The sequence below is a fragment of the Mustela erminea genome, chromosome 9 (assembly GCF_009829155.1).
Source record: "Mustela erminea isolate mMusErm1 chromosome 9, mMusErm1.Pri, whole genome shotgun sequence".
Lineage (NCBI taxonomy): Eukaryota > Metazoa > Chordata > Mammalia > Carnivora > Mustelidae > Mustela > Mustela erminea.
The window spans coordinates 41,721,925-41,749,826 of NC_045622.1; the positions used below are offsets into that span (position 1 = coordinate 41,721,925).

A 27,902-nucleotide genomic window follows, 5' to 3' on the forward strand; every position below is an offset into this window, starting at 1 on the left:
TACCTCTGTAAGTCATATTGGGAAAGTCGAAATGAAGGATCAGGGCTCCATCAGGCATTCGGAGTCATTTACAATGGAACAGTGGTTCTACCTTATATGAACTGTGTCCTTGGGTAAATCACTTAACCTCTATAAACCCAATTTATGTTTTCAATCTGTAAAGGAGGCTAACAGCACTTGAAACCTGATGTGAGACTCAGCTTTAACGTACCTAAAGTATTTATCATTTTGAAGGCATTTAACAAATGATTGCTATGATTCCTATTAGTGATCTGTAAAATTCTTTCCAGGACTCACATCCTGTTATTTTTTATTTGGGAGAAAAATGAGGAGGAGTATAGGCAGGATAAATAAAATTGAAAAACATAATATTTGTGCATGATCCTACAATCCTAATCTACTTGCAAGATTGTATTGATCCACATGTCTGTTTTCTTACTGTTCCATTAGTTGGAGAACATTGTGCCTTGAGTAGATATTATTGCTTCAGTAATGGGTAAGTTAAAGTGGAGACATTGAAATCATTAAAAAACATTATCCAAATTTGTACAGTTCTCACTTGGGGCAATAACCAAACACAGTTATTGATGCAGGAGTCACAGAACTGATCTCAGAACAGCATCCTGGTAGACATTTAAGACGAGAATCAACACAAGCCATGTGTTTTGTGAGGTGCTATTCTATACTTGCATGTAGAAGTTTCTATTTCTTCACAGTTAAAACTCATAAACTCTGATTCATTTCAGAAATGGCCTAAAAATGAATTTAGCATTTGGATGTAACTTGAAGCAACCATTTGATGGGATATAACTAATGATTATATTTTAAGAATATTATGGGAGCTGAGAATCATCACATGACTCTTAAAGTAAAATGTGTTTTTATTGGGATTTTATATTCAGAGTTTCCACCTATAAGAAAATGTATTATTTCAGATCTGAAAAGAGACCTGGGGAATGATGATATTCAACCCTACCTATCACTGACCTGATGAAGAAACAGAGGCCAAGATGAATCAGTAACTCCTTAGAAGTCTCAGGGCCAGACAATGGTGGCGATAGAAACAAGTCAGTTACCTGCCAAGTGCTCTTACCTTCCATTGTAAGGTGTTCCAGAGGGCTGATGCAGCACTTCCATACATCATCCAGTGCTCATCACAAGTGCCCTCCTTCATCCCCATCACCTATTTCACCCACTCCAGTGCCCACATCCCCTCTGATAACCATCAGCATGTTCCCTGGAGCTAAGAGTCTTAGTTGGTCTCCCTCTCTCTTTGTCCCCCTTTGCTCATTTGTTTTGTCTCTTAAATTCCACATATGATGAGTGAAATCGTATGGTATATGTCTTTCCCTGACTGACTTACTTTATTTAGCATAATACTCTCTAGTTCCATCCATGTCTTTGCAAATGGCAAGATTTCATTCTTTTTGATGGCCAAGTAATATTCCACTGCATGTGTGTATAATGTATGTTGTGTGTGTGTGTGTGTGTATCACATCTTTATCTATTCATCAGTCAATGGGCACTTGAGCTGTTTCCATAATTTGGCTATTATAGATAATGGTGCTTTATAAACATCATTATACTATATAGAAATAGTACTTTAAATCAGCGACCTTCTTGCTGCAGTAAATTCCAGCAAACCTTTCCATCTCAAGCAAACCCACTATGCTGATTAGGCTCAAGAAATGGTTTGGCTTTTGAAGAAGTGCTGGTCCTGTCACCTCAGACACTCAGATCCACACCTGTTATCCGAGGAGCCCACCATGCTCTTGTATGCCCCTCCTTCTCTTCCACTTTTGATGCCTGATCCTTAACTTTTAACTTCTCCTTATTTCAGGATCTTGAAAGGTGGCCCTAAGAAGAATACTTTTATGAATAAAAGAGTTATCTTAAAAATTATTTTTAAAATTTTAAATATTTCAAGTAACATATAATATTTTTAAAAATATATTTTAAAATATTTTTCTCATTTAAGTTTTGATTTAAATTCCAGTTAGTCAACATACAGTGCAATGTTAGTTTCAGGTACAAAAATTTTTAAAAAAAAATAGATTTCAGGAGTTTGGAGTCAGTCAGAGTCAGGTCAGTTACTAGTAGGTTTATTTTAAAATGAAAATGAAGAAGCTAAAAGGAAGCATATAGGGACAACAACCATCCTTTTAACCTCTTTGTTGAGTTTATTTTCCTTTAGATGGTATCTTTTTTATTTTACTTTTCAAGGTATTGAAATATTCACGATTTTTTTCCCCAGACTATTTTTTCTTTGGCAGGTGTATTTCCTGCCTCATACAGTTCTGTACAAGGAAAACCAGGGCTGAGTAGGAGGAAGGCAGGAACAGGAACAGAGCCTTTCGTTTTTGTCTTGTTTGTTTTGTATTGTTTGATTCCTAGCATGCATATTATTTATCACTATTTGAGTGTTGGTGTTGTTTTTGTAAGAAAATCATGCTCTTTATGAGTGAACTCTTGGCTATAATTTAGGGATTCAGGAATAAAATACGAGATATGTGGAAGGATTTCGGGGAATATCAGTGTCGTATTTAGCATGCTTGATTCTATATCTGTAATGACAACAGAATTCTTCTCTTACACTACTGCTGCTTACGCTAATTGTGCCAGGAGGCACAGGTTATTAATGCTAGAATCTGGCATGTATATTGCTTGTAAATGTTGACTGTGATTAGACCAGATACATCTTAAATTGTGGAATCACGTATGTTAGAAGAGGAGAAAGTCTGAGTCTGCAGAGAGAATTCACATGTCTATTTACTTTTATGTCCTCTCAGTTTTGGCAAGAGAACAGACCTGACTATGTCAACATCCAGTTGTACCTCAGTCAAACAGATGGGATACAGGTATGTGGTTGGATGTTTTTATAAATTAAACAAGCCCCTTGGTAATACAAGATTTACTGTAGGGGCTGTGCTGGAGGAAAATTTCTGCAGGTGGTTTGAAGAGAAGTTTCCCAGAGGAAGGCCTCTTTTGGAGTGTGTCCAGAAAACCCATGGGCTGCCCTTGAAGCCAACCGTGTTATGCCTTTCATTTGCCCTCCTCACAGGAAGCTGGTACAGACCTTTGAGTTCATCTCTCTCCTTTTCACTGTTGTCTTAAATCCTTTACCTCTAGAGATTGGACCAGAAGCAAACAGTCTCATGATTGTGTTATCAAGGGGAGTTTTTATGTGGAGGGACAAGATAAGGACATACCTAATTAAGTTTATTTCTTCTCTTCAAGGGAACCTAAAAATGTCATAATAGCCATCACACATTATTTATTAACTGTGCTAGACACTGTGCTAAGCATTTCATATTATCTTGTGTAATTCCAACAGATCCAAGAGATGGATGTTGGTGTCCCCATGTTCTAGATGAAGAAACTGATGTTTACAGATGACAGTGAAGGGTTACATAGGGGTGTCAGTCTGGGGATGGATGCTTTCACGAGTTATATTTTAGTATTTTCCATTATATGTTTTCTAAAATACTTTGGATACAAAGTACGAATGCTTGTCAATAACTTCAAAACTAGTCTAACCCTGTTTTTTCTAGTCAGATTTCTACCCCACTTGGTAGGTTAAAAAAAAAGAAAAAAAAATTCACTTTTACTATTCTCATGAAACAAGTCAGTATCATTCTTCCTCATGCTATGGCTATAATGAAGGTTCGGAGGGTACGTTGCATTGGTTCTCAGTTTGTCTGCCTGCCATCACTTTGCCCTCTCTTCTCACTTCCCTTTGACCCTTTATTGCCAATCCAGATCTAATCTCCTGTTTACTGCAAACACCAGCCCCTTAGAAGTTATTTGTTGATAGACCCAAGATTTGGAACCCTTCTGTCTTAGGCTGTCTTGCCTAGGATCATTTCCCCAAATTTATGAGGACAGTTTGTAGTATTTTACTCATATAATGAGCCAAATATGATGACTGTATTCGCAGTGCAAAAGCACTTCAATAACGTTTATGTGTAGCAGCCGTTTTGAGAGTAGGCAATTAAAATGCATTCTTTAACCCTGAGGTTGTTAAAAATGAAGCAACAAACTAAAGTCTAGGAAAATCAGCCATTTGTAATAATGGCACTCAAGAAGTTAATGGATTTTAAAGGAAAAGAGGAAGGAAATGATGCTTCGAAATGACTGTACTTAATAGCTTGCCATTTTATACTTATATTCTTGATATCACAGCAATTTGGTAGGAAGCCACAGTACCAGTAGAAATGATGTTAGAGAAGTCGGTTATTCGTCCAACCCTGTGTCATATAAAATATAGTGATTTCTTTTTGGCAGAAAATAATTGGAGAAAAATATCAAGCACTGAATTCAAGACTTTTTATTGGACGTCCTCGGTGGAAACTTCTGTTTGATGAAATAGCAAAATGTAACAGAGGGTAAGTACTGTTGCTCAGGAAATGTGCCATGTGGCTAATGATCAAATTAAAATATTCTCAAGTCATTACATGTAGTTTTTAAAGATGAATTGGGTAATGGGTTTACAAATTACAAAATCGCTTAAACACTCAATTATCACTAGCAAAGGAGGAGGCAAGGGAGGGACCACCTCACATATCTGGGACGCCAAATCATTAGAATTTGGCTTTGAAATAGTCTATTAAAGTATTTATGAATGAAACTCTCCTACCGACTTTCAAATTTCTGTAGACCCGTGTTAAAATGAGTATTCATTCCAACATCCTGTATCAGGTGGTCACTGGAAAACGTTTTCAAAATCACACTGACAATTAAAGGAGTTCTACCAGCAGTTCCAACAATGAAAGCACTTAAAAATCAGATTTTTGAACTTTTCTATGAGAATGAATAAATTTTTAAAAAACCCTTAGTTGTACTATGCAGTCTCTAAAACAGGAGTATTTCCAAACATAATTTTTTTTTTCTTGGAAGCGATAATCCTCTGAGGAATCTTAGCATTATGGAATACGTATCTGTGATCTGTAGCGATGACTGTGGAAGGAGAGCGTTCACTTGAGGGCACATACTAGCCACACCTTTGTCTTCTGTAAACTTGTAGTTCAGGGCACTGGTCTGAAAGAATTCTAAAAGCAATTTGAAAACCGTGTACCTACTCAGACATTTTAAATTTGGCATTGAAGTAGTTTCATCAAAAGTTTAAATAGTCACAGAACTCTAATTTCTAACACATTGCACGTGTTGACATTTTGAAGTTAGTGTAACTCTTTGAACATGCCTACTGGAATTGAAATATCAATTTTTTTGATACTAACCCCCTATATTGGAAAGTTATACAAACAAGCTTTCATTAGCATTTGGAAATTTTACCTTATTTTTTCTACGTGAACTTGTATTTCTGTCCTTTCAACCTGTAGAATTTATCAAAATTCAGTGTATTTTTACATTTGAACTAATCATATTTTTGTTGCTTAGGTAAACATACTTCTCCAGTAAGAATGTAGATAAATTGAAGACTTAATTTTAATTCCCTTAGACCCTATGGCTCTTCTAGGTTGATCATGATAACTCGTAGTATATAGTTGGTCAATTCATAATTTAAAAACTACATTTTTATAAATATAAAAAGGATATCGATAAATGAATGAAGTATCTGACTGAATGAAGAGTTTTAAAAAAGTTTCAATTTATGAATTCTTGGATGACTTTGATTTATTGAAAGAATCACTGATCATCATGGTCCTTTGACTCTATCTTCAGAGGTTTTGTTTCAGGAATTATAGTGTGGAGCCCTAGGAGCAAATTTTAAAAAGTAATATAGCTACCCATGAAACTCGGGTTGTAATTATATTTGAAACTATTTCTGTATTTCCCTTCTCTTGAGGAAGTAGTTTTGGGTTGAAGAGAGAAGCATTACTTTGGAAACAGAGGTCCTGTAATAAGGCTCTAGTTAAAGGTGATCTATAGTCTTAATAAAAGGTCACACTAGTTTTGGTTATTTTTCTCCCATCTTTCTCCAGTATCTTCCATCTAAGACATGATAATCTTGTTATACTCGCCTGGGTCTCGCCATGGACCATAGACTCCTTTCTCTTTAATGATATTCAGCGGACTTCTGACAAGCATTCTTGTATTAATTTTTATAGTGTGCTGATGAAAACTTGGGAATTTTGTTGTTGTTGCTATTGTCTTTGCTCAATTCTAAAAACAAACTCTAAAACAGGAGAGGATCATTTATAAGAAATTAGATTGGGATTATTGATATCTTTGGTTACGCCTTAAGAATTCTAATTTGTTAAACTGTTCATGACTTAGATTTTGTATGTTTATTTGGTTGGTGGTTCATTTTCTTCAAACAGCAAAGCTGCTTTAAGAAGAACAAGTGTGCACCATCTACTGTTGACATTTTGTACAACACTTTCACTTCGTGTTTTTGCTCTGGACAGGCACCTAAAACACATTATTTTTTTAAAAAATTTTTACATGGCATATTTAGGAAAAGAACAGATCAACATCTTAAGGGTTCACTAACTTGAAAAAAGATTCTATTTAAACAGAACTCCTTATTTTAGATGTAAAATGTTGGTTAACCTTGAGTACATAAATTACGGAAAGAATAGGTAGAGACACACATACATACTTATAAAAGTCTATATTCATATATATGTGTATGTATATGCATATACATATTTAAAATCTGTACACTGAAATTATGAACCTTAATTTTTAAACAAAAAATTGAAAAAAGTGAAAAATAAAAAGTTGCCTGAATCTATAATACAGAATTCTTCAGTGTAGTCTTTTTCAGGTACTGTTCATATATTGTACTTTTTCATATATTGTTCATGGATAATTTCCATGTGATTCTACCCCAAAGTATTCTCTAGAATATGGATAACATGATCCATACCCTACTTAGGGATATTTAGGTTACCTCCAGTCCTTTACTGTTACAAATAGTGCTACGATAATTCTTTTTGCACACACTTTCTCATGCTCTTGTGGGAATATTGCAGTAAGTTAGGATCCTTGAAATGAAGTTTCTGGCTCAAAGAGTAATTGATTTAGATAGTAATTGATTTAGATACTGTCCTATCAAAACTAAAATGCTGAATCAATTTGTATTCAATTTACTTTACACATGTGTATGAGGTGGTTCCTTCCATATGTGCCTTTTTTTTAATTCAGAAAATGAATTATGTAATAGTATGATTAAGGAATGTGAAGGAGCTTTTGAAGTCACCTGCTTTCATCATTATTTTATAAGTGAAGAAGATAGGATCTCCCCAAAAAAGATGATTTATCTCAAACTATGGTTAATGAGTCAGAATTCAGACATGAATCCTGGCTGTAAAGTTCAATGTCCTTCATTTATAGCAGAGCATGGTCACAAGTAGAAAGAATAGCAATTTTATGTTACTATGCCCTTCTTGGGGACATTGAGATGTTGAAAGAAACCATCATGTTCACTATATATATTACAACAGAATGTTAACTGTAATATACTAAAAGTGTTAACAACTAATTTTTCAAAAACATAGAAGATATTCTAAATATTACTTTATAAGATATTTAGTATTTGATGACAGGAAATTATTTTATTACCTAAACCAAAGTCCATTTTCCTATTATTTGTAATAAAAAATATATCAATCATAGATATTAGTCGAATTTATACATTATCCAAAAGAGAAATAAAGGATTAACTTTATGTGGCCTTTGGAGTAGAAAACTATTACTCTGGGATTGGGTGAAATGCCTGAGACCGTGTCTACATTCTCCTGCCTCATGGTGTTTCAAAAGCAATAGAGATTAAGAACACCTAGGTTTGCTGTCCAACATTTGATCTGTGTCCCTGGGTCAAGTCACTCAAACCTTCTGGGTCTGTATTCCAAGGAGTGAATAAGCTGTCATTATTATAAGATCCCACACTTACAAATCTCCATGGAAAAACAAAGATTGGTATAATAGGAAAATATGCACAAGTATATTGAACACTTATGGAACTAGTTCCTAACATCTGACTCCAAACAACATTCTTTGCTTTAGCATGTATCTCTACCCAGAGCAGCAAAGCAAAGTTTTTGTAGATAATTTCTGGGTGATTGTTGGACCTAATGGGAATTTAGTGCAAATGGATTGCAGAGATTAAGTATAGATCTTGAAAAAGTTACAGGATCTCATTGTTAGTGAGAGTGACATAGGGGAACTCCTCAAATTACACAGAACTCTACTAGAGTGTAATGTAAATTAAAAAAAAAAATTTATATATATGATATGTATATGTATATGTAATATGTAATATATATATATATTATATGGGTGCTTTAAAATGATAAAGTGTAAATATATATATAATGTAAAATGTAAAAATATATATATGATATATGGGTTCTTTAAAAATAATTTTGTTGTGGAATATTTAAGAGGAGCCTTCAAGAAGTCTGTAAAAATTGAAAATCTAACTTTATAATTGCCGTATGAAGAAAGTAATGGTATCTTATTGTAATGCAGTGTTGATGGAGAATGTATACAAACAGACAAAATGATTCTGCGCTTTCTCATTTTCATGGAAACCACATTCTGTTTTTTGTTTCTCTTTGTTTTTTGGTGGTATAAACTGAATGGTTCAATTTATTTTTTTTTTTTTTTTTTTTTTTTTTTTTTTTTTTAAAGATTTTATTTATTTATTTGACAGAGAGAAATTACAAGTACACTGAGAGGCAGGCAGAGAGAGAGAGAGAAGGAAGCAGGCTCCCCGCTGAGCAGAGAGCCCGATGTGGGACTCGATCCCAGGACCCTGAGATCATGACCTGAGCCGAAGGCAGCGGCTTTACCCACTGAGCCACCCAGGCGCCCTGAATGGTTCAATTTAATAAGATTTTCTTTTGCTCGTCTCTTTGGGTAGAACCTTATATCATTGATCTCAAACCCTTGTTCTTTTTTTTTTTTTTTTTCAGCATAACAGTATCATTATTTTTGCACCACACCCAGTGCTCCATGCAATCCGTGCCTACTCTAATACCCATCACTTGGTTCCCCCAACCTCCCACCCCCCCCCCCCGCCGCCCCTTCAAACCCCTCAGATTGTTTTTCAGAGTCCATAGTCTCTCATGGTTCACCTCCCCTTCTAATTTCCCCCAACTACCTTCTCTTCTCTAACTCCCCTTGTCCTCCATGTTATTTGTTATGCTCCACAAATAAGTGAAACCATATGATAATTGACTCTCTCTGCTTGACTCATTTCGCTCAGCATAATCTCTTCCAGTCCTGTCCATGTTGCTACAAAAGTTGGGTATTCACCCTTTCTGATGGAGGCATAATACTCAATAGTGTATATGGACCACATCTTCCTTATCCATTCGTCCGTGGAAGGGCATCCCCTTGTTCTTTTCTAATAAAAGTGTTCAGTACTATAAATTCCCCTCTCAACATTTTAGCTACATCACACAAATGTTGGTATGTTTTTATTTTTATGCACTTCAAAATATTTTTACATTTTCCACGTGATTTCTTCTCTGACCCATTGGTTATTTTATAAGTATTTTGTTTAATTTCCAAACATGTGATTCTGCATATATCTTTTTGGCTTTGATTTCTAGTTCATTTGGGTTCTGTTGAGAAAATATACTCTTTGTGATTTCAATCCTTTAAAATTTATTTGAGATCGTTTTACTATCCAGAATGTGGTCTGTCTTGATGAATGTTTCACACACACTTGAAAAGAATTTGTATTCCATTGTTTGGGGATAGAGTACACTATAAATATCAATTTGTTCTAATTGTTTGATAGTAGTATTCAGGTCTTCAGTACGCTTACTGATTTTCTACTTGTTCTGTCAATTACAGAGAGAAGAGTTTTGAAACCATTGGCTATAATTATAGATTTATATATCTTTATAGTCCTATTGGTTTTTGTTTCATGTATATTGGAGTTTTTTATTTTTTTAATTTTTTAAAATATTTTGTTTATTTATTTGACAAAGAGAGATCACAAGTAGACGGAGAGGCAGGCAGAGAGAGAGAGAGGGAAGCAGGCTCCCTGCTGAGCAGAGAGCCCAATGCGGGACTCCATCCCAGGACCCTGAGATCATGACCTGAGCTGAAGGCAGCAGCTTAACCCACTGAGCCACCCAGGAGCCCCTATTGGGGTTTTTTAGTTGGAGGATTTAGTTGTAGTGTTTGAACTATTCCATTATATATTATTATTATTATTGCATTTTATTATATTTATTCATTATGAAATATATTACATTTTATTATTTCATGAAGTAAAAATAGTGTTGGACTTTTCCAGCTTTATTGAGATATAATTAACACATAACTGTGTAAATTTAATATGTACAATGTAATGATTTAATATGTGTATATATATTGCAAAATGACTACCACAAAAAGATTAATCAACACAGCCATCACCTCACATGATTGCAATTTGTGAGTGTGTGTGTGTGTGTGTGTGAAGAAAACTTTTAAGATCTACTTTCTTAGCACCTTTCAGGTATACAACACAGTATTGTTAACTATAGTTACCACACTGTATGTTACATTCCCAGGATTTATTCTTCTTATGACTAGAAGTCTGTAATTCTTTGTCAACCTTCACCCATTCCCTACCTCTCCCATCTGGTCCTGGTGATGAGGGAGCAGGAGGCTGGCTGAGGACAAAGCAAAAGCTGGCTCAGGTTCTGGGACTTCATCACTGGTAACCACCAATTGGCTCTCTATTTCAATGAGTTTGGGGTTTTTTTGGTGGGGTGTTATTTATTATTATTTTTTTAGATTCCACATATAGCTGAGCTCAAAGAGTATTTGTCTTTCTTTGTCTGATTTGTATCAGCACAGTACCTTCAAGTTCCAATCATGTTGTTTTAAATGGCAGGAGTTCCTTCTTTTTTATGGCTGAATAATACTGCTCTGTTTGTGTGTGATATAAATATGTATGTGTATCACATCATGATTTCTTTATCCATTTAGCCATTGGTGGACACCGAGGTTGTTTCTGTGTCTTGGCTACTATAAATAAAGCTGCAATTAACATGGAGGTACAGATATATTTTGAGATAATGATTTCATTTCCTTTGGATGTATACCTACAAGAGGTACTGCTGGATAATATGGTGCTTCTATTTATAATTTTTTGAGAAATCTCCTTACAATTATCCACAGTGGCTACACCAATTTACATTCCCACAGTAGTGCACAAGGTTTCTCCTTCCTCCACATTCTTGACAACAGTTGCCTCTTTATCTTTTGGATAATAGCCTTTCTAACAGGTGTGAGATGTTATCCCATTGTGGTTTTCATTTACATTTCCCTGAAGATTAGTGATACTGAACATCTTGGCAGGTGCCTTTTGGCTATTTTGAATAGCCTGAACTTCTATTCAGGATTTGCCCATTTTTTAATTCAATTCCTATTATTTTATTAGTTTTCTTCTTTTTTATCTTTTTTTTTTTTTTTTGCTATTTTGTTGTATTATTTCCTATATATTTTGGATATTAGCCTCTTATCAGATGTATAGACTGCAAATATTTTTTCCCATTCCAAAGGCTGTCTTTTCATTTTGTTGATCATTTCTTGCACTGTATAGAAGGTTTTTAATTTGGTACAGTCCCACATATTTATTTCTGCTTTGTTGCTTGTACTTCTGGTATCATATTCATGAAATTAATGCCAAGAGTAATGTCGAGGAGTTTTTCCCTGTGTTTTCTTCTAGAAGTTTGATAGTTTTGATGAAGTTCTAGAACCTAAGTGAGGTTTGGTGGGCTGAGGTCCGGAGCGAATGACCAAGAAAGAATTCTTGAGACATCTTTGGTGCAAAATGGTGGTTTATTAAAGCACGGGAACAGGACCAGTGGGCAGGAAGAGCTGCCGCCTGGGGTTGTGAGGGATGGCAGGTTAGGTACCCTGCGGTTGGGGGAAGGTGAGGGGAAGGGAGGTTTCAATGGAGTTTTCATATGCTAAAGAGGGCCTGCAAGGTGCCTGGATGTCCCAGGCCTACCGGAGGCCTTGCCCCTGCGGCTGGATCAATGTTGTCTTTAGACCAGCCATTAACATTAAGATAGTTGGGAGACTTTTTGGTGGGATGTCACAATCCTGCTATCAATCGTCTTTGTTAGTGAGATTTAGGACATTTGTAAGCCAAGGGAGACTCCTGTCTAGCAGGATTGTGAGCTCTGCAAGTTAACTATTTGCTTATTGTTCATGGCAGTCAGGGCTGCCCGAGGGATGCTACACAAATGACAGAGGCGGAGCGGATGGAGAGGGGGGTGCAAGGCGCCAGCTTTTGCTTTTCTTCAGCCAGCCTCATGCTCCCTCATCAGTTTCAGATCTTATATTTAAGTCTTTAATTCTTTTCAAGTAAATTTTTGTGAGTAGTATAAAATAAGGGTCCAGTTTCATTCTTATGCATGTAAATACCCAGTTTTTACAGCACCATTTATTGAAGAGATTTTTTTTTTTCTCATTGAGTATTCTTGGCTCCCTTTGATTAGGTTTAAATCCAACAGTTTACTATTGCTTTCTATTTATCTCATTTGTTCTTTTTCTTTCTTTCTTTCTTCATCTACCTTCTTTTAGATTGAGTACATTTATGACTCCATTTTTTTTCTCCTATATTGACCTATTAGCCATACTTCTCTGTCTATTTGCTTTTAGTGATTTCTTTAAGGCATTACCTCCCAAATTTTATTCCTTGGACCAGCATCACCTGGAACTTGTTAGAAAAGCGAATTCTTGAGCACTATCCAAGATCTCCCGTGTCAGAAGCTCTAGGGATGGTCAGTGGACCAGCTGGTCTATGGTCTGTGAAGTCCCTCAAATAATTCTGATGAAGCTAAAATCAGAGGAACATTGTTATAGGTTCAGAGTGTACATCATTGGCTTATCACGGTGAACTCCAAATAATAATATACCACTTTGTGTACTTCCATTCCCTCTGCATATCTTTGGCTGTTGTTCTTCTCCATCATTCTTTTCCATATACTCTAAACTCCATGATGCATTGTTAGTACATTTCTTTCAGGTATCAATTATATTTCCAAGAGATTAAAAATGAGACAAAATGCACATTATATTTATTCACACATTTACCATTTTTGTGCTCTTTATTCCTCTTGATGAAGTCCCAGAACCTAAGTCAGGTTCGGTGGGGTGAGGAGGTTCGGAGCCGACAACTAAAGAAAGAATTCTTAAGACGTTGTTGGTGCAAAAGGTGATTTATTAGAGCACGGGGACAGGGCCCGTGGGCAGGCGGAGATGCGGCTGCCCCGGGTTGTGAGGGTAGGCATGTTATATACCCTGCAGTTGGGGGAAGGTGAGGGGAAGGGAGGTTTCAGTGAAGTTTTCATATGCTAAAGAGGGCCTGAAAGGTGCCAGGATGTTCCAGGCCTGCCGGAGGCCTTGCCCCTGCGGCTGGATCAATGTTGTCTTTAGACCAGCCATTAACATTAAGATAGTTGGGAGACTTTTTGGTGGGATGTCACAATCCTTCTATCAGTCGTCTTTGTTAGTGAGATTTAGGACATTTGTAAACCAAGGGAGACTCCTGTCTAGCAGGATTGTGAGCTCTGCAAGTTAACTATTTGCTTATTGTTCATGGCAGTCAGGGCTGCCTGAGAGATGCTACACATATGGAGGGGAAAGGGTGAAGAGGGGGTGCAAGGCGCCAGCTTTTGCTTTGTCCTCAACCAGCCTCCTGCTCCCTCATCACTCTGGGTAGATCAAATTTTCATCTCATTTCATTGTCCTTCCTGAAGAATTTTCTTTAATATACTTGATAGTGCTGGTTTGCTGGTGATGAATTCTCTCCCTTTTTGTTCAAAAACCTTGTATTCCATCCTTAGTTTTGAAAGTTATTTGTGTTTAGTGTAGAATTTGCTTGGTATGGAATAGATGGATTTTCTCTTGTCTTTCAGCACTTTGAAAATGTTGCTTTATTGCCTCCTGACATGCATGGTTGTTGTTTTTCTAATTTCTTTTCAGTGTACCAGAATTTATTGTTTATGTTCCACATCCAGTGCGCCATGCAATACGTGCCCTCCATAATAGCCACCACCAGGCTCGCCCAACTTCCCACCCCACTGCATGCATAGTTTTTCATAAGAGCTCCGTCTTTCATCGTGTGTTTATTTATTTGTAGTGTGTCTTTTTGCCTCCTCTGGCTATTTTTTTTTTTTCAAAGATTTTATTTATTTATTTGACAGAGAGAAATCACAGGTAGATGGAGAGGCAGCCAGAGAGAGAGAGAGGGAAGCAGGCTCCCTGCTGAGCAGAGATCCCGATATGGGACTCGATCCCAGGACCCCGAGATCATGACCTGAGCCGAAGGCAGCGGCTTAACCCACTGAGCCACCCAGGCGCCCCTCCTCTGGCTATTTTTATATTTTTCTCTTTGTCACTGGTTTTCAGTTTTATTTATTTTATTTATTTAAAAAAATTTTTTGTTTTGTGTTTTTTGTGTGTGTGTATTCTCCTTGGGGTTCATTAGATCCTTGGATCTATGTATTTGATTTCATCAAATTGGGGGGGAAATTGGCAACTATTTTTTAAGTGTTTTTTTTTTTTTCTCTTTCCCTTTGTCTTCTCTCATGTTGAGACTACAATTACATCTGTGTTAGAATAGTTGATATTGTGCCACAGGTCACTGAGCTCCTGTTCATCTTTTTGTTCTCTGTGGTCCTTTTGGATAGATTGTAGCACCAGGCCTCTAAGTTTACTTTCTCCAGTTCCTATTTGTCTGTTAACCCATCAGAATATTTATGATCTTAAATATTCCATTAATCACTAGACTTTCCACTTAGGCCTTTTAAAAATCTTCTTTTCCTCTTCTCATCATGGTGATGCTTTCCTTTGAATATAATGAAACATGTTTCTCATAACTGTTTCTATGAAATGTTTGATAAGTCCATCATTTTTGTCATTCTGGCCTGTTTCTATTGACTGATCTTTCTTCTTTCTGTATTAGTTGGCTAGGACTTGCTTCCGTACCAAAATCCCACAGACTGAGTAGATTAAACAACAGAAATTTATTTTCTCAAAGCCCTACAGGCTGGAAGACTGATATCAAGATGCCAGCAGGGTTGATTTCCTCTGAAACCTCCCTCCTTGCCTTGCACATGATGACCCTCTTGCTGCCTCTTCGTATGATCTTTTTTTCTGAGCATTGGTGTTCTCTCATGTCTCTCTGTGTATCCAATATTCTCTTATAAAGACATTTGTCAGATTGGAATAGGATCTACTCTAAAGCTTTATTTTAACTTAATCACATCTTTAAAACTTTCATCTCCAAATACAGCTATATTCTGAAGTACTGGCGGTTTGATTTTTCAACATAATGAATTTTGAGGGGACATAATTCAGCCCATAACACTCCCACTTTTGGTTTAGAAAATTCTCGGTGATTTCTCATGGAGTACTGTACATTGTGCAGTTTAGATGTTCAGTGCCAGATTCTGATCTCTTTTCAATACTGTTGGACTTGTTTCTGGCATGAAGTTTTGTGACTTGGGTTCAGTTTGATCTTTCCGGGTATAGATCCAGAGCACCTTCAGTCTCAGGCTAATTTTACCAACATCCATCCTGCCTCTTGCAAGTAAGGTGATAACTTTCTAGAACACTACCCATTGCCCACGTATGATAAGGAGATCTTTCCGTTCTGGCTTGTGGGAATATGAATTATTCACAACCTTGTGTCAGTCGGAGTTGTTTGCCTTACTTCTCCCTGCTAGTTCTTCATCCAGATTCACGTAGTTTCCTCTCACAGAGGAGCACATCAGTGCTCAGCCAAAGACTTGAGGATAGAGCTTCTGTCCTTGGATCTCTCTCCCCTTCTACAAATTCCAGCCACTTTGTTGTCCATGAATTCCATTCTTTTGTCTCTTCAGCTCAATGGGAATCCCAGCCTCGGCTTGAGTTTCTCTGTGCTGTAGGCTGTAGATTGCCTCCAGGCCGTAAGCAAAGACAGTTGCTGGCAACTGGTTTTCTCACCTTGGTTTTTTTTCTCTTTATCTTAGGAATCACTGTTCTGTTCTACCTACTGTCTAGTATCTGAAAATACTTATTCCATATATTGGGTTTTTCCCCCTAGTTTTTCAATGCCTGAGGGTAAGTCTAGTCCCTGCTACTTCATAGCCACAAGTGAAAATTCTATTTTTGTAGTTCTTTGTTTCATTCTTCAAGGTAGAAAGTTACAGTAAAACCATTTTTTAAATATATATTACAAAATCTTGGTATCCATCAAAATGGATTTACTGGGGTTTTTTTCAGCACCACTTATTCTCAGATAAGATAATGAGGACATACTATATTTATCTAAGATAGGATATGAATTGTTAATCATTTTGGTATCCTAGGAAGAATTCAGTGCAAATAACAAACTTCGGAGGAAGATTGATGTGAAATACCAGTCATTTCCTGGGATTTATTTAGTCGATTTTTTAGGGATATGTATAATTTTATCTACTAAAATTTTATGTTAGCAACAATAAACCTGCTTGGCATTTGGTGCAGTTATCACAGTGCATAAATAAACAAGAAAATGGATACAGATTAATATGCTTTTGTTTCAACATGGATATAAATTACTTAGAATTATCCTTTCAAACTGGTAGTAGCTTTCTTTCTTTTACTCATCACTGCCCAAGACAATTCATGGGATCTTTAGAAAAATGCATCTAAGACATCCAGTAAGAGAAGACTGACATGATCCAGTGTGGATGGACATCTATCCACTGCTGCTCTTGATTTGGTTCCTGCATCTAATGGAAAGGCTGAGGGCAGACTGCTCACTTTCTGTCTGATTATAAGCAAATCTGTGCTCAGAATTAGATTCTTTGAATTATCCTGAATTCTAGCAGGGAAGCATGAAGTACATAAAATACCTTCCTGGTGATCATTTACATTTGGAAATAATTGGGAAGTTAATTCCATATGCAAAGCAGCAAGAAATGAACTTCATTAATACCTTCAACACACTCCTGACCCATACTTCATGTTATGTTCTGCCTAATTTTGCACCTGATTTTCCCTTTTTTCCCTCTCTCTCACCAGGAAAACGGTTGGTGTTTTCTGCTGCGGACCCAGTTCAATTTCTAAGACTCTTCATAAACTGAGTAACCAAAACAACCCATATGGGACAAGATTTGAATACAATAAAGAATCTTTCAGCTGAAAGCCTTTGAGAGGAGCCGGGACTCTGAACAAGGAATGAGTGCAATTTCTAAGACTTCGAAGCTCAGCTGAATCAAGTAGCTGTACCATGCCAAAGAGTAGCAAGGTTTTCTTATTTATGATTATTTAAAATGGAAAAGCAGAGGATGTGGCAAGATGACAGGTCACATTACATGTTTAATCGGGAAACCAAAGAGGCCCTGAAGAATAGTTGCTATGATGATTCACTTTCCAGTGCTCAAATGAAAAGAAAACTATTAGAGGCACACTGTTGATTTTTATGGCAGATTCAAGAACTCCCTAGGGAGGTACCGCACTTGCTCACTGTGAGGCTGATAGCCTTGGTCCTCTTTAAATTGTTTTTGGTTGAACACTTGCAAGATTGAATGAAATTAAAAATGCATTGAAACTCAGATTACATTTTCTACGTGAGTATAAACAGAGTAGCTTTGATTGAGGAAAGCTCCAGGCAAATATAGTAGATGTTTGAAGATACAGCACAGGACTCTGTATTAATACGGGTACTTTGTGTCTCCTCTTCCTCACTACTGATGCTAATACCTCTATTTGATGTCTGTGGCCTTCATGTCGAATGAACTTTGGTAGATGTTGCTAGAGTATCTAATTTTATATTTTTTCTTTCTTCTTTTTTCCTCTGTCTATGGAAATCTGCCCTCCTTTGCATACATTAGACACGATGATTTAATAGGTCTTTTTCATCTGCAATTTATTTAATCTATTACTGTTGCATAGTAATGAGGAAAATATCACTACTGTAAAACATAATGGAATATATAGACTAATAACTTTTTCCCTTGTTCAGCATTTTGGCCTCTGTTATTCTTATTTACTTTCTTCCCCAACGTAGATTGTCTTATTTTTCACCTCTGAAGGTACTTTGTTTAATTTGCACTTTGAGACTGAAGAGCACTGTGTCTCTCAGTCATCACTGAGATATACAATATCTCTCTTTTGTCACATGTTGGTTTATGCTGGAGACATGGAAAGTGCAGTGACATTCCTGAACACCAACAACCAAACCCTGTACTTTACTTTCTACACAAGAGGAAATACTTCATTAATTATTTGAATTTAAGCTCAGAATCAGGAATATTATTTGTTGTGCTATCTGGTATTCAGGGTCTTGAAGGGGAAATTATCGAGTTTAAAGTCACTGTTGGGACAATACCGCATGATCCTATCACTTTATGCTCACTGGCCATTATATTCTGGGCTCAGAGGAAAACATTTCCCTACTTAAGAATTTAGTCATTTTTGCAGGTTAGTGATTTTGTTTTGTAGACATCTATCAATCGCTATCAAGTAGAGCACATTGCTGAAATAAGTAAAATGACTTATCTTGCCTTTGTAAAATTGTGCCTGGTTTCACAGAACATGACAGATATTACCATCATATTTTTGCTCTGATTCACCAATAGCAATCAAGCATGGTAAACCACCTAGCATTGAATGCCCCTGAACGTATTACTTATAGATATTTCTTCTTTTCCTTGGAATTCTTTCTTCTTCCTTCTGTGGAGGGAAGACAAGTCAGAAAAAGATATGGGAAATGTGCAATGTTCCTACAGATTTAGCTCTGAAGGCATATTTGATAACCAGTACATCTTGGCAACACTTTCTAAATTAAAAAGAATTTTCATAAAAACACAGAAAGGAATTTGAATTAGTAGGAGGCTTGATGTGCAATACTGACTCTTTTCTGATCATAGTTTATTGATGTGATTATAGTAATATGCCTAATTTCAGGAAAAGAAGTTTTTTTTTTTTTTTTTTTTTTTTTTTCAGAAAAGGAGACCTCTTTCTAGGTAGGTCTGCTATTCTGGATGAACAGCTTTGTCTCTTTGAAATTCTAGTCGATGTTCAAACATGGAGTGTTAAATTCAAGTCGTCTCTGCTTCTGTAGGTAATAATAAATTAGATTTTTATCGTGCATGTAGAAGAGAGAGAGTTTTGTTGTTTTGTTTTGAGGGATTTTTTTGTTCCCCCTCTGGGCCTATGTCTTGTCCGACAGGTCTTAAAACAGTCATGTCAGTGGCAGTAGATGTTAAAATTAAAATGGTATCATGAGAACTCTATAAAGTACATTTACTTTTGCAACAAATAAAGCAGGCAGTGTTTTTTTCACAAGAGGATGCAAGTTGAAGAAAAAAATCTATTTGCATCTGGACTAGCATCAGAGCCTTAAGAGTTTGGTTCTGCAGCTGTAGATGTCACTGGCCTGTGGTATAACTGGCAAGTCACTCCCACTCTGGGGTTAGGATTTCTCATTTGGACTAGATTAATAGTTATTGATCTTTTCTGGGTAATGTATCTTTTTGAGAACCTGATTAAAGCGAATATAATGACATTAATACAAAATATTACATACAGTTTTGGGGAGTCCACAGTCTTCCAAACTAAGGACTCCAATTTAAGAAACTGAACAGAATAATCCATCACTATAGCTCTTTCTACCTATACATTTTTTGTGATTTTTTTTTCATTGCAAGAAACTATCCATTTTTATAAGATTTTTAGTAGGAAATTAACTCTGTGGACAAAGGAAAGGAAATTCTCTTTATATGCCCTCAAACAGAGAATCCAACAGAATGTTCGTCCAGTTTTTAATTTTAGATCTCCTGCTTTATGCAAAGGAAGGGTGTGATTTTACATACCCATAATAATAAAAGACACATTCATATACATACATACATACATACTACACGTGTATTCATGGCTTACTTTTTTTTTCTTTTTCTTTTTTTAAGTCAGGTTAAAAATGGAACAATAGGGGGTTTTTTTTTGTGTTTTTTGGATTTTTTTCATGTAGCAACTTAAAATGCCAGCTGGATGATTGTGATAACAGAAGCACTTACATTAAAAAATAAAAGCAATATAGACAAAGGATAGGCTGAATTGATTTAATCTCCATATCCAAGTTACTTACTACTCCCCAAATCACTGTTTCCTTGGAGCATTCGAGCAGGTAATAGACTGAAATCGTAAGGTATTTCTAAAGAGGCTGGTTAGAGGCAAATGGGCCGTTGTCATCAACAGATAATGCTTGTGCCTAAGAATATTTAGGATAGTAGAGAGAGAGAAAAAAAAAACCTAAGAAAAAATTTTTTCCTTAAGGTTAACCCAGCTTGAACAGTGATGTTGTTTTTAAACAAACTGGTAAGATACATTTTTTTAAGTGCTACTTATGATAAACATTTCCTTTTCATGTGCAGTCCGGGATATTTTCATATCCAATAATGTTATAGAAACATAAAAGGCTGAAGTTAGGAGTACTCTTATTTTGTGGTCAAGAACACCAAGGCATAAAGGGAAATGGAAGCTTGCTTCGTCATCCACAGGGTGAGATGTACAGCTCAGGGGATACCTAGTCATATCACAGTAACCTTATGGTGACGGGTGCTAATGCACTTACTGTGGTAGGGGAAAAAAGTCAACCATTGAGTGTGTCACAAAGCTGAAACTGGAGTTCATCCTTCCTCTTTTCTGCTACTGAAGGGCTCTGTCCCCCTCCCTGTCACATACACATCTAATAAGGTGCATCTGGTCCTATGAGTTTGCTGTAAACTCTATTTAGTGCGAGGTGGAAAGTAACGTACCATGGGTTAATTCCAGATTCAGGTGCAGAAATTCACACTCTTGTTCCCTATGTATCTTCTGATTCTCCATATGTTAGTCTTTTATGTTTTGCCAGTTAGAACCAATTTCCAGAAATCCATTTTAAAATATGGCGATTATGCTGAAGGGGTTACGTTCTCCAAAACTTTGAAGACATACGGACTAGTATGGCTTCTAGGAAAAACTAATATTTAATTTTAAATTTAGATTCATAAACAGATTCATAACTTCCCGGCTTTCTAAACGTCCATGGAAATGTTGATATTAAAACAGATGATTGTTGTTCTCTTCACACATGGGCATCATGTTCAGAAGAAAAGAAGCAGTTTTTTGTTAACAAGTGAGACAGGAAATAAATGAAATCAAGCATAACGAGCATTTACTTCAACCAGCACAGAACAATGAGAACTCTATGTTTCCTTCTGTCTAAATCTCCACTCCATTACCCCAGCTTCTTTATCCCATACTGTGATATTCTCAAAGGACAAAGTTGCAAAAGCTAGCTAGATGAAGTTTTCCAAAAGAAAGAAGCAGAAGACCTTCAATACTTAGCCAAGAAGGGAACATTAAGAGAGAAGAGAAAAATGGCCAGGCCAGCCACTTAAAATTAGCAAAGAGTTAAGCAATGTTGCCTTAGAACAGAGACTAGAAATTTTCTTTGAAGTGAATACACAGAATGTTTAGTTTCTCCAATACAAAACTGTTATATTCTTGTTGATAAAATCTTAAAGTGGATTTCTTATTTTAAGCATTGTGGCAAAATTACCAGTAATCTTCCTGCAGTGTTAGGCTACAATTTAAGTATTGGTGAGGGCAAGAAATGCCTCAGAAGAGCAAAACTAGGAAGACAAAAAAAGGAGTCAAAGAAAGAGAAATTACTGAACACATCAGGATGTGATTATGCTTTTCTTTTCACAGCTCAAAAGATATTCAAGTGTTTGGCAAAACTGGCTGTTACTGTGGTTTGGGAAAATATAAGAGAATGTAATGTTTGGTTTGTTTCTAGGGGTCCTTTCACATTTTCTTTGCGACTAGAATTGTAGCAAAAGCTTTACCTTTGATCAGAATTGCATCTGGCTTCTAGGAGAATTAGAGCTTTCATGAGCTGCTGGTTGACCTGGACACAACCCCACCATTTAGACAAGAACCAGCACTATGTAAATGCTCTAATATATGTAGCAATAAAGAAGGGGAGTCTGCCAGGCCTTTGTTCAGCTAAATACACTGCGCATTAAATTCTCTCACTGCAAGGTCATATTTCTCAGCGCTCATTCTTCTGCCCAGAGAAGGGCACTTCTTCACAAGTGCGGACACTGAGAAACAGAATTCTGTCTTGTAAACAGTGTATCAGTTCACCTATATCTGCACATTCAGTTGAAACTGGTTTTCAATTAGGATGTCTATATAATTCATTGTAGTGGTGAGAGATCTCCATAGTGGACAAAATGGGGGCCTTGTTTGTCTGCTAAAAATATAGATGGCAGCCAATCCATTGGCCAGGGAGAAAGCAGTTACATATTCCAGGTTTTCCTTTCCAAGTGAGTCTTAAAAGAATGTAAACTACCTTACCACACATATGTTGGAATGTGACCTGAGTTGTACTCCGTGTTCTGTGAGTCGATATATTTCACAATTTATTCTTGATTCCCAGGGACTGTCCAGGAACATTCTAGCTCTTCAGTCAGCTTAACATCTTTAACCACCTACGTAGGCATCCACCAGGGGCAATTATATCCTTGTTTTAAAGAGGACCACTATTTTCTGACCAAGCGGCATTGACAGGGAACTCTTCTTTTTTTTCCTCTCCTCATTAAAATTTGATTCAGATTCAGAGTGGGGAAAAGTAGAAACTGCGTTCAAAAGTAGGAATAATTGACTGCAATTCTCTTTCCGCTGAGAGGGCCAGAGTCATCATCTTATCCAGCCTCCTCCACTGTGTAGAGTAAACAGGCCCTAGATTAGAAATCTGAAAACTCATAGGCTTTATCCCTGAAGAGTATTAGACACTGTACATAAAAATGCATGTAATTTCTACCTCCTCCTACATCGTTTTTACTGGGATGTGGTAGAGCAAGCATGTGGGGATGAAGAGGAAAAAATGCAGAGTTAAGAGGAATTTCCTGGGTAAATCGTCCTTAGTAAGTTTTTGCCAACATAGTAAAAACAAAACAGTGCTCTGAGAAAGTAAAAACGCAGGCTTTTAGGAGTCACTGTCCATCGCAACTGAAAGGCTCAGTATTTAATTATGTTTTCTGGGCAAGTAAAGAAATACCCTCAAGCAAAGAAACACCACTATCTATCTTTGTTTTTCTGAGATTCCCGTAAACAAAGTTGCCTGTTATGTCCAGTAGAGCTGCCGTCTGGATTCCTCGTAAGAAATTTTGATCAGGCCCAGTGTGGCTAGAGAGAGCTGTATTGATCTTTGACAGTCAGGCTAGGAGTTGCTGGAGGGTGATGGAAGTTATTCTACTTAAGGTTTCATGGAAGAGAAAGCGAGTATGAGATTCCACTGAATTAAAACTAAGGCCTATATCTTAGAACTAGAAATTCTGTAGAAGGAAAAAAAGCACTTCACTGCAGTTATTTTTTTCCTGGATGAAATATAATTTATCTTTTTTTAACTCTTACCAAAGATACTTCATGTTATGTATCTTCATCAAAGCTTGGGTTATTTTCTAGATATTTGTGTTTAAATGTGTGTGTGTGTGTGTGTGTGTGTGTGTGTGTGTGTGTGTGAGAGAGAGAGAGAGAGAGAAAGTAAATTGCCTGAATGAAAATGACATTCTGTAATACTGTGTAATGACGCTTTCCAGCTTCCATAATAAGCATTCAGTGGTGGCAGGTTTGCAATTAGAGGAAGTATAGTTCTATCAAAATATGAGAGGCTCGGCAATCCAAGTGTGGCATTTGATACTTGTCTGGCTAAAATGAGGTGTGAGTTTATACCTTGCTAGAGAGGAAGCACTAACCCAGAGTTAATACTTGCAAAGATTTGGAAAAAGGAATATATATATAGTTATTTTAAATGTATTTTTATTATTGTAAAGACACGGTGTGTTTGTAGAAAACCTTTATTGTTTTAGAACATGGCATAGTGTTTAAAAGCTAGACAAATAAAGGTTGGACAAATGTACTTAAAATCCCTCTCATTATAGACTAATTGTGCACCTTTGGCAGTAATAATCAAGAATTGTCTCCAGGACTCTTAGAACACGTTTGTATTATTTTCATCCTAATGAAAGAACTGATGATCACACTAGTCTTACTTGTGACGATATTAAATAAGCAATATTTAAGAAATATTCCTTTGAAGAATCAAAAGTGGTCTAATTCCAAACCTCTCAACTCTCTTGTAACTCTCATTTCATCTAATGTATAATTGGAAAATAAAGAAGTCTAAACTCTAAATTTAATACGCTGGGTTTGGAATTTTGGTTTTATTTTTTGAGGGGGGGCATTGGGGGATATTTCTAAATCTCACAATCGTGCCCACTGAAATATTTATACAATTTTATTTTTACTTTTTAAAAGATTTTATTTATTTATTTAGTACAGAGAGAGACATCACAAGTAGGCAGAGCAGCAGGCAGAGAGAGAAAGAGAAGCAGGCTCCCTGCTGAGCAGAGAGCCCAATGCGGTGCTCGATCCCAGAACCCTGAGATCATGACCTGAGCCCAAGGCAGAGGCTTAACCCACTGAGCTACTCAGTCACCCCTATTTGTACAATTTTAAGATATCAAAACTATATATATTTTTTCTGAATAGAAAACTAATGAAATATGTTCATTATTAAGTCTAAATATTGAGTTTTTATACTTTATCACTGAAGATTTCAAGTTTACCTAAACGTTGCATTTGCCATAAATATTTACACCCACACAGTTTCTGTGGCTGAGAGGATTTTGTTTGCTGTATTCCCCTTTATCTGCGGTTTTTCTTTCCGTGGTTTTGGCTTCAGTTACATGCAGTCACCCGTGATCCGGAAGCAGAAGACTCTCTCTCTGACGTATAGTCAGAAGGTCAATACGTAGTAGCAGCATAACACTATGTCAAAATGCCTGCACTGTTCACCCAACTTTGTTGCCCTGCGTAAGCGTTTTACCATCTCACATCGTCACGAGAAGAGGGGTAAGTACAGTACAATAAGATATTTTGAGAGAGGAAGACCACATTCACATAACTTTTATTGTATATTATTATATTGTCCTATTTTATTATCAATTGTTTTTAATCTCTTACTGTGCCTAACTTATAAATGGAATTTTATCATAGGTATATATAGGAAAAAATAAAGTATATCTAAGGTTCGGTACTATCTGTGGTTTCAGGCCCCCACTGAGGGTCTTCAAATGTCTCCCTCGTGGACAAGGGGTATTATCTCCCTTTCTAGAAATCTGTGAAGTACACAAAATAAAGAATACTAATAGAATCCCTCACTCACGGGTTTGCCTGACATTTACATAGGTGGGATATGAGCAGTTTGCCAAAAGTTCTCAGAGCCACAGCTGTGTTCCAGCACCATCTGAAAACTCGTCGTGTGATTCCCCCACCCCATCAGAATAATACAGACCAGAGCCCAAGATTCATTCCAGGTTGTGTTTGTGCTTTGGCTGTGATATAATTGGATAATAGGATGAGTGAAGATGTTTCAGTATATATGGTTGTTCACTTTTAGGTCCTAAGGTATGCCTCGCCAGGTACACAAAGTTGGAAAGCCTTTTTGCATCATTTTGCAGAGTGAAAAGATAACTTGCTTCAGGGTAAAAGATGTTATACCATCCATATTTACAAAAGTATGTTCTTGACATTAAAGTATTATTCATTATTTTCCCTAATCTCAAAGTCATTCATGGGTCAAATCAGATGCTACAGTGCTCTAATTTTAGAGTTTTTATAAGTGGTGCCTTGTTTGTAGGGGTGAAGCAGGTTACTTCACTCTGTGGTACTGCATTGTTCTCAATTCCTACCACATTGCAGTCTTTGAGTGATTTATTTTCAAAGAAACTGCTTTCCTCATTTCGTGTCTTGCCTCCTGTATTTTGCGAAGCTGTCATGCATTCTGTAATGGGCATTTCAATAGGTCAAGTTCAAATGCATTTAAAGGCAAGATTAGCAGTTATGTGCTTGCATTCCCTATGTGCAGTATTTGCTTTGTGTCACAATGGGGTCAGGAGTGCATGCTTTAATAGCATTAGTGTTGTAAAATTACCCAGCAGCAGCAGCCAGTGAGGGAAAACCACAAAAGATAATTGGGGAAAAAATGTTTTGGGGGTACACAAATCAAGGAGACTTTGATGTAAATCTCAATCCTCAAGACTAAAAGTTCCTCTAAAATGCCTTCCTTTATTCATGTTGATTACCCTGCTGTCAGGAATGTGTTTGCCAGAGCTCAAAAATATGAAAACGTGTGACAGTGAAAGTTCTTCATCAGACTTTTTATTAGGCAATGAAATCTATAAGAAATCTTTTTTTTATTTTATTTTTTTTTAAAGATTTTATTTATTTATCAGCGGGGGTGGAGAGAGAGCGAGCACAGGCAGACAGAATGGCAGGCAGAGGCAGAGGGAGAATCAGGCTCCCTGCTGAGCAAGGATCCCGATGTGGGACTCAATCCCAGGATGCTGGGATCATGACCTGAGCCGAAGGCAGCTGCTTAACCAACTGAGCCACCCAGGCATCCCTATAAGAAATCTTTTTAAGTAGCTTGTATTACAGAGGTCCTGTTGCAGTTTGCTGATAAATGTCTCATCAACTGGGAGATGTAAGCAAACATCTAAAACTTGGTTTTGCATTTCACATGGAGACCCAAGGTACTGTGTAAAAAATACTTCTTTGACTTAGAGTGGCTGTTAATAGTGAGAGATTTCAAAGTCACCTTGCACACATTTTGACAAGGTGAGTTCTGAAATTAAATTTCCAGTATGTTCTGACAAAAGACTTTAGTGGGAGGTTTTGATTACCAAACAAATGCAGGCTTCAAGTTTTTAAAATAGCTGTCTGTTTGCTTTAGGTTTCTTTTAAGGTGGTGGTGAGAAGTAGTTAATTATTTATTTTTGAATCCCTGATGGGATACTTGCAAGGGAAAAAACATTTGGTCTCTCAAAGCAGACGGAAACAATATGTCTAGTAATGTGTTACAACTGTGGGGGCTTCCTAAAGCTTGCCTTTTGGAGTTGTTGGCCCAACGCTTTAACCTTTCTGTCAGTAACCAGAAGTGTGCTCCAAAGTGTATCAGTGGGCAGACAACCCTGGGAACCACAGCTCCTAGCTGAAACTGTCCTATGTCCAAAGCTTTTCTTTTCCATCATTTAATATAGACTCCATTCTCCACCTGTTGCCTTGAAACCAGCTTTAACTCAGAACTTTTATCAGTACTCTCAAGCATGTATTTTTAATATTTTTTTTTCTGTTGTTATCCCGGCCCAGCTATAGATCTTGGAACCCCTGGGACTTATAGCCTATTTGTTTGGGACTTTGGATTAACCTAGGCTCTGTTTCTGTCTCTTTTCCTTTCAACCCCTGAGCTAACATACTATCCTCAGTTCTGAGTTTCCTCTATCTTGGGCTTAGGGGAGTCACACAGGCATGGCTCCTGCCTGCCCAGCCACATCCCTCTGTGCCCATGGTCACAGCCACTGCCATTCACACACAGTATATTATAGAACCAGGTAACATTATGCGAAACTGAGAGAGTTCATTTCTATGTATAACTATCTATAACTAAGCGATGCTCTAGTTATAGCTGAGTCGTGGTTTTGTCTCGTAGTTTTGTTCTGTAGGGATGGCACACACGCACCGAATTAGTGAATCCTAAACCGTTGCTCCCATTTAGGATCTTGGGAGCCTCTGATCGTAAAACTTTTATCAACCAATCAATACATAACCTTATGTGTATTTCTTATTTAATACACATTGTTGATTCATTGACATTGAACTCACGGCCAACAGCACTTGTAACTCATGCCTGAATGAAACTTGTCTAACACAGTGTGTTTTCTACAAGGCACACTGCAGAGCCATCTTGCACTTAGGAAGACTAGACGAGAATTCATGATGTTTGGGGACCATTTTAAACAGCAAAATCACAAACAAAAAGCATAAACGTGCAAAAAATGTGGCACTAAATGAACCAAGAAAAGGACAGCAGTATGGGAGATGAAGCAAGAGGGCAC

General features: G+C 36.9%; 1 protein-coding gene across 4 annotated transcripts in view; it reads left to right on the top strand.

Annotated features, from left to right (window-relative positions):
* The window catches only part of NOX4 (NADPH oxidase 4), a 172,659-nt gene extending 148,521 nt beyond the window's left edge, over positions 1 to 24,138 (top strand). For 3 of the 4 annotated variants that reach the window (XM_032356523.1, XM_032356525.1, XM_032356527.1), the window contains 3 exons: positions 2,790 to 2,858; positions 4,285 to 4,385; positions 5,943 to 6,388. In XM_032356523.1, coding sequence (XP_032212414.1) covers positions 2,790 to 2,858; positions 4,285 to 4,385; positions 5,943 to 6,162 — 390 coding nt within the window. In that variant the 3' untranslated portion in view covers positions 6,163 to 6,388. Of the gene's footprint in view, positions 1 to 2,789; positions 2,859 to 4,284; positions 4,386 to 5,942; positions 6,389 to 16,974 lie in introns of those variants that run through there. The other variant, XM_032356524.1, reaches the window with a different exon arrangement.
* Positions 24,139 to 27,902: the final 3,764 nt, after the last annotated feature.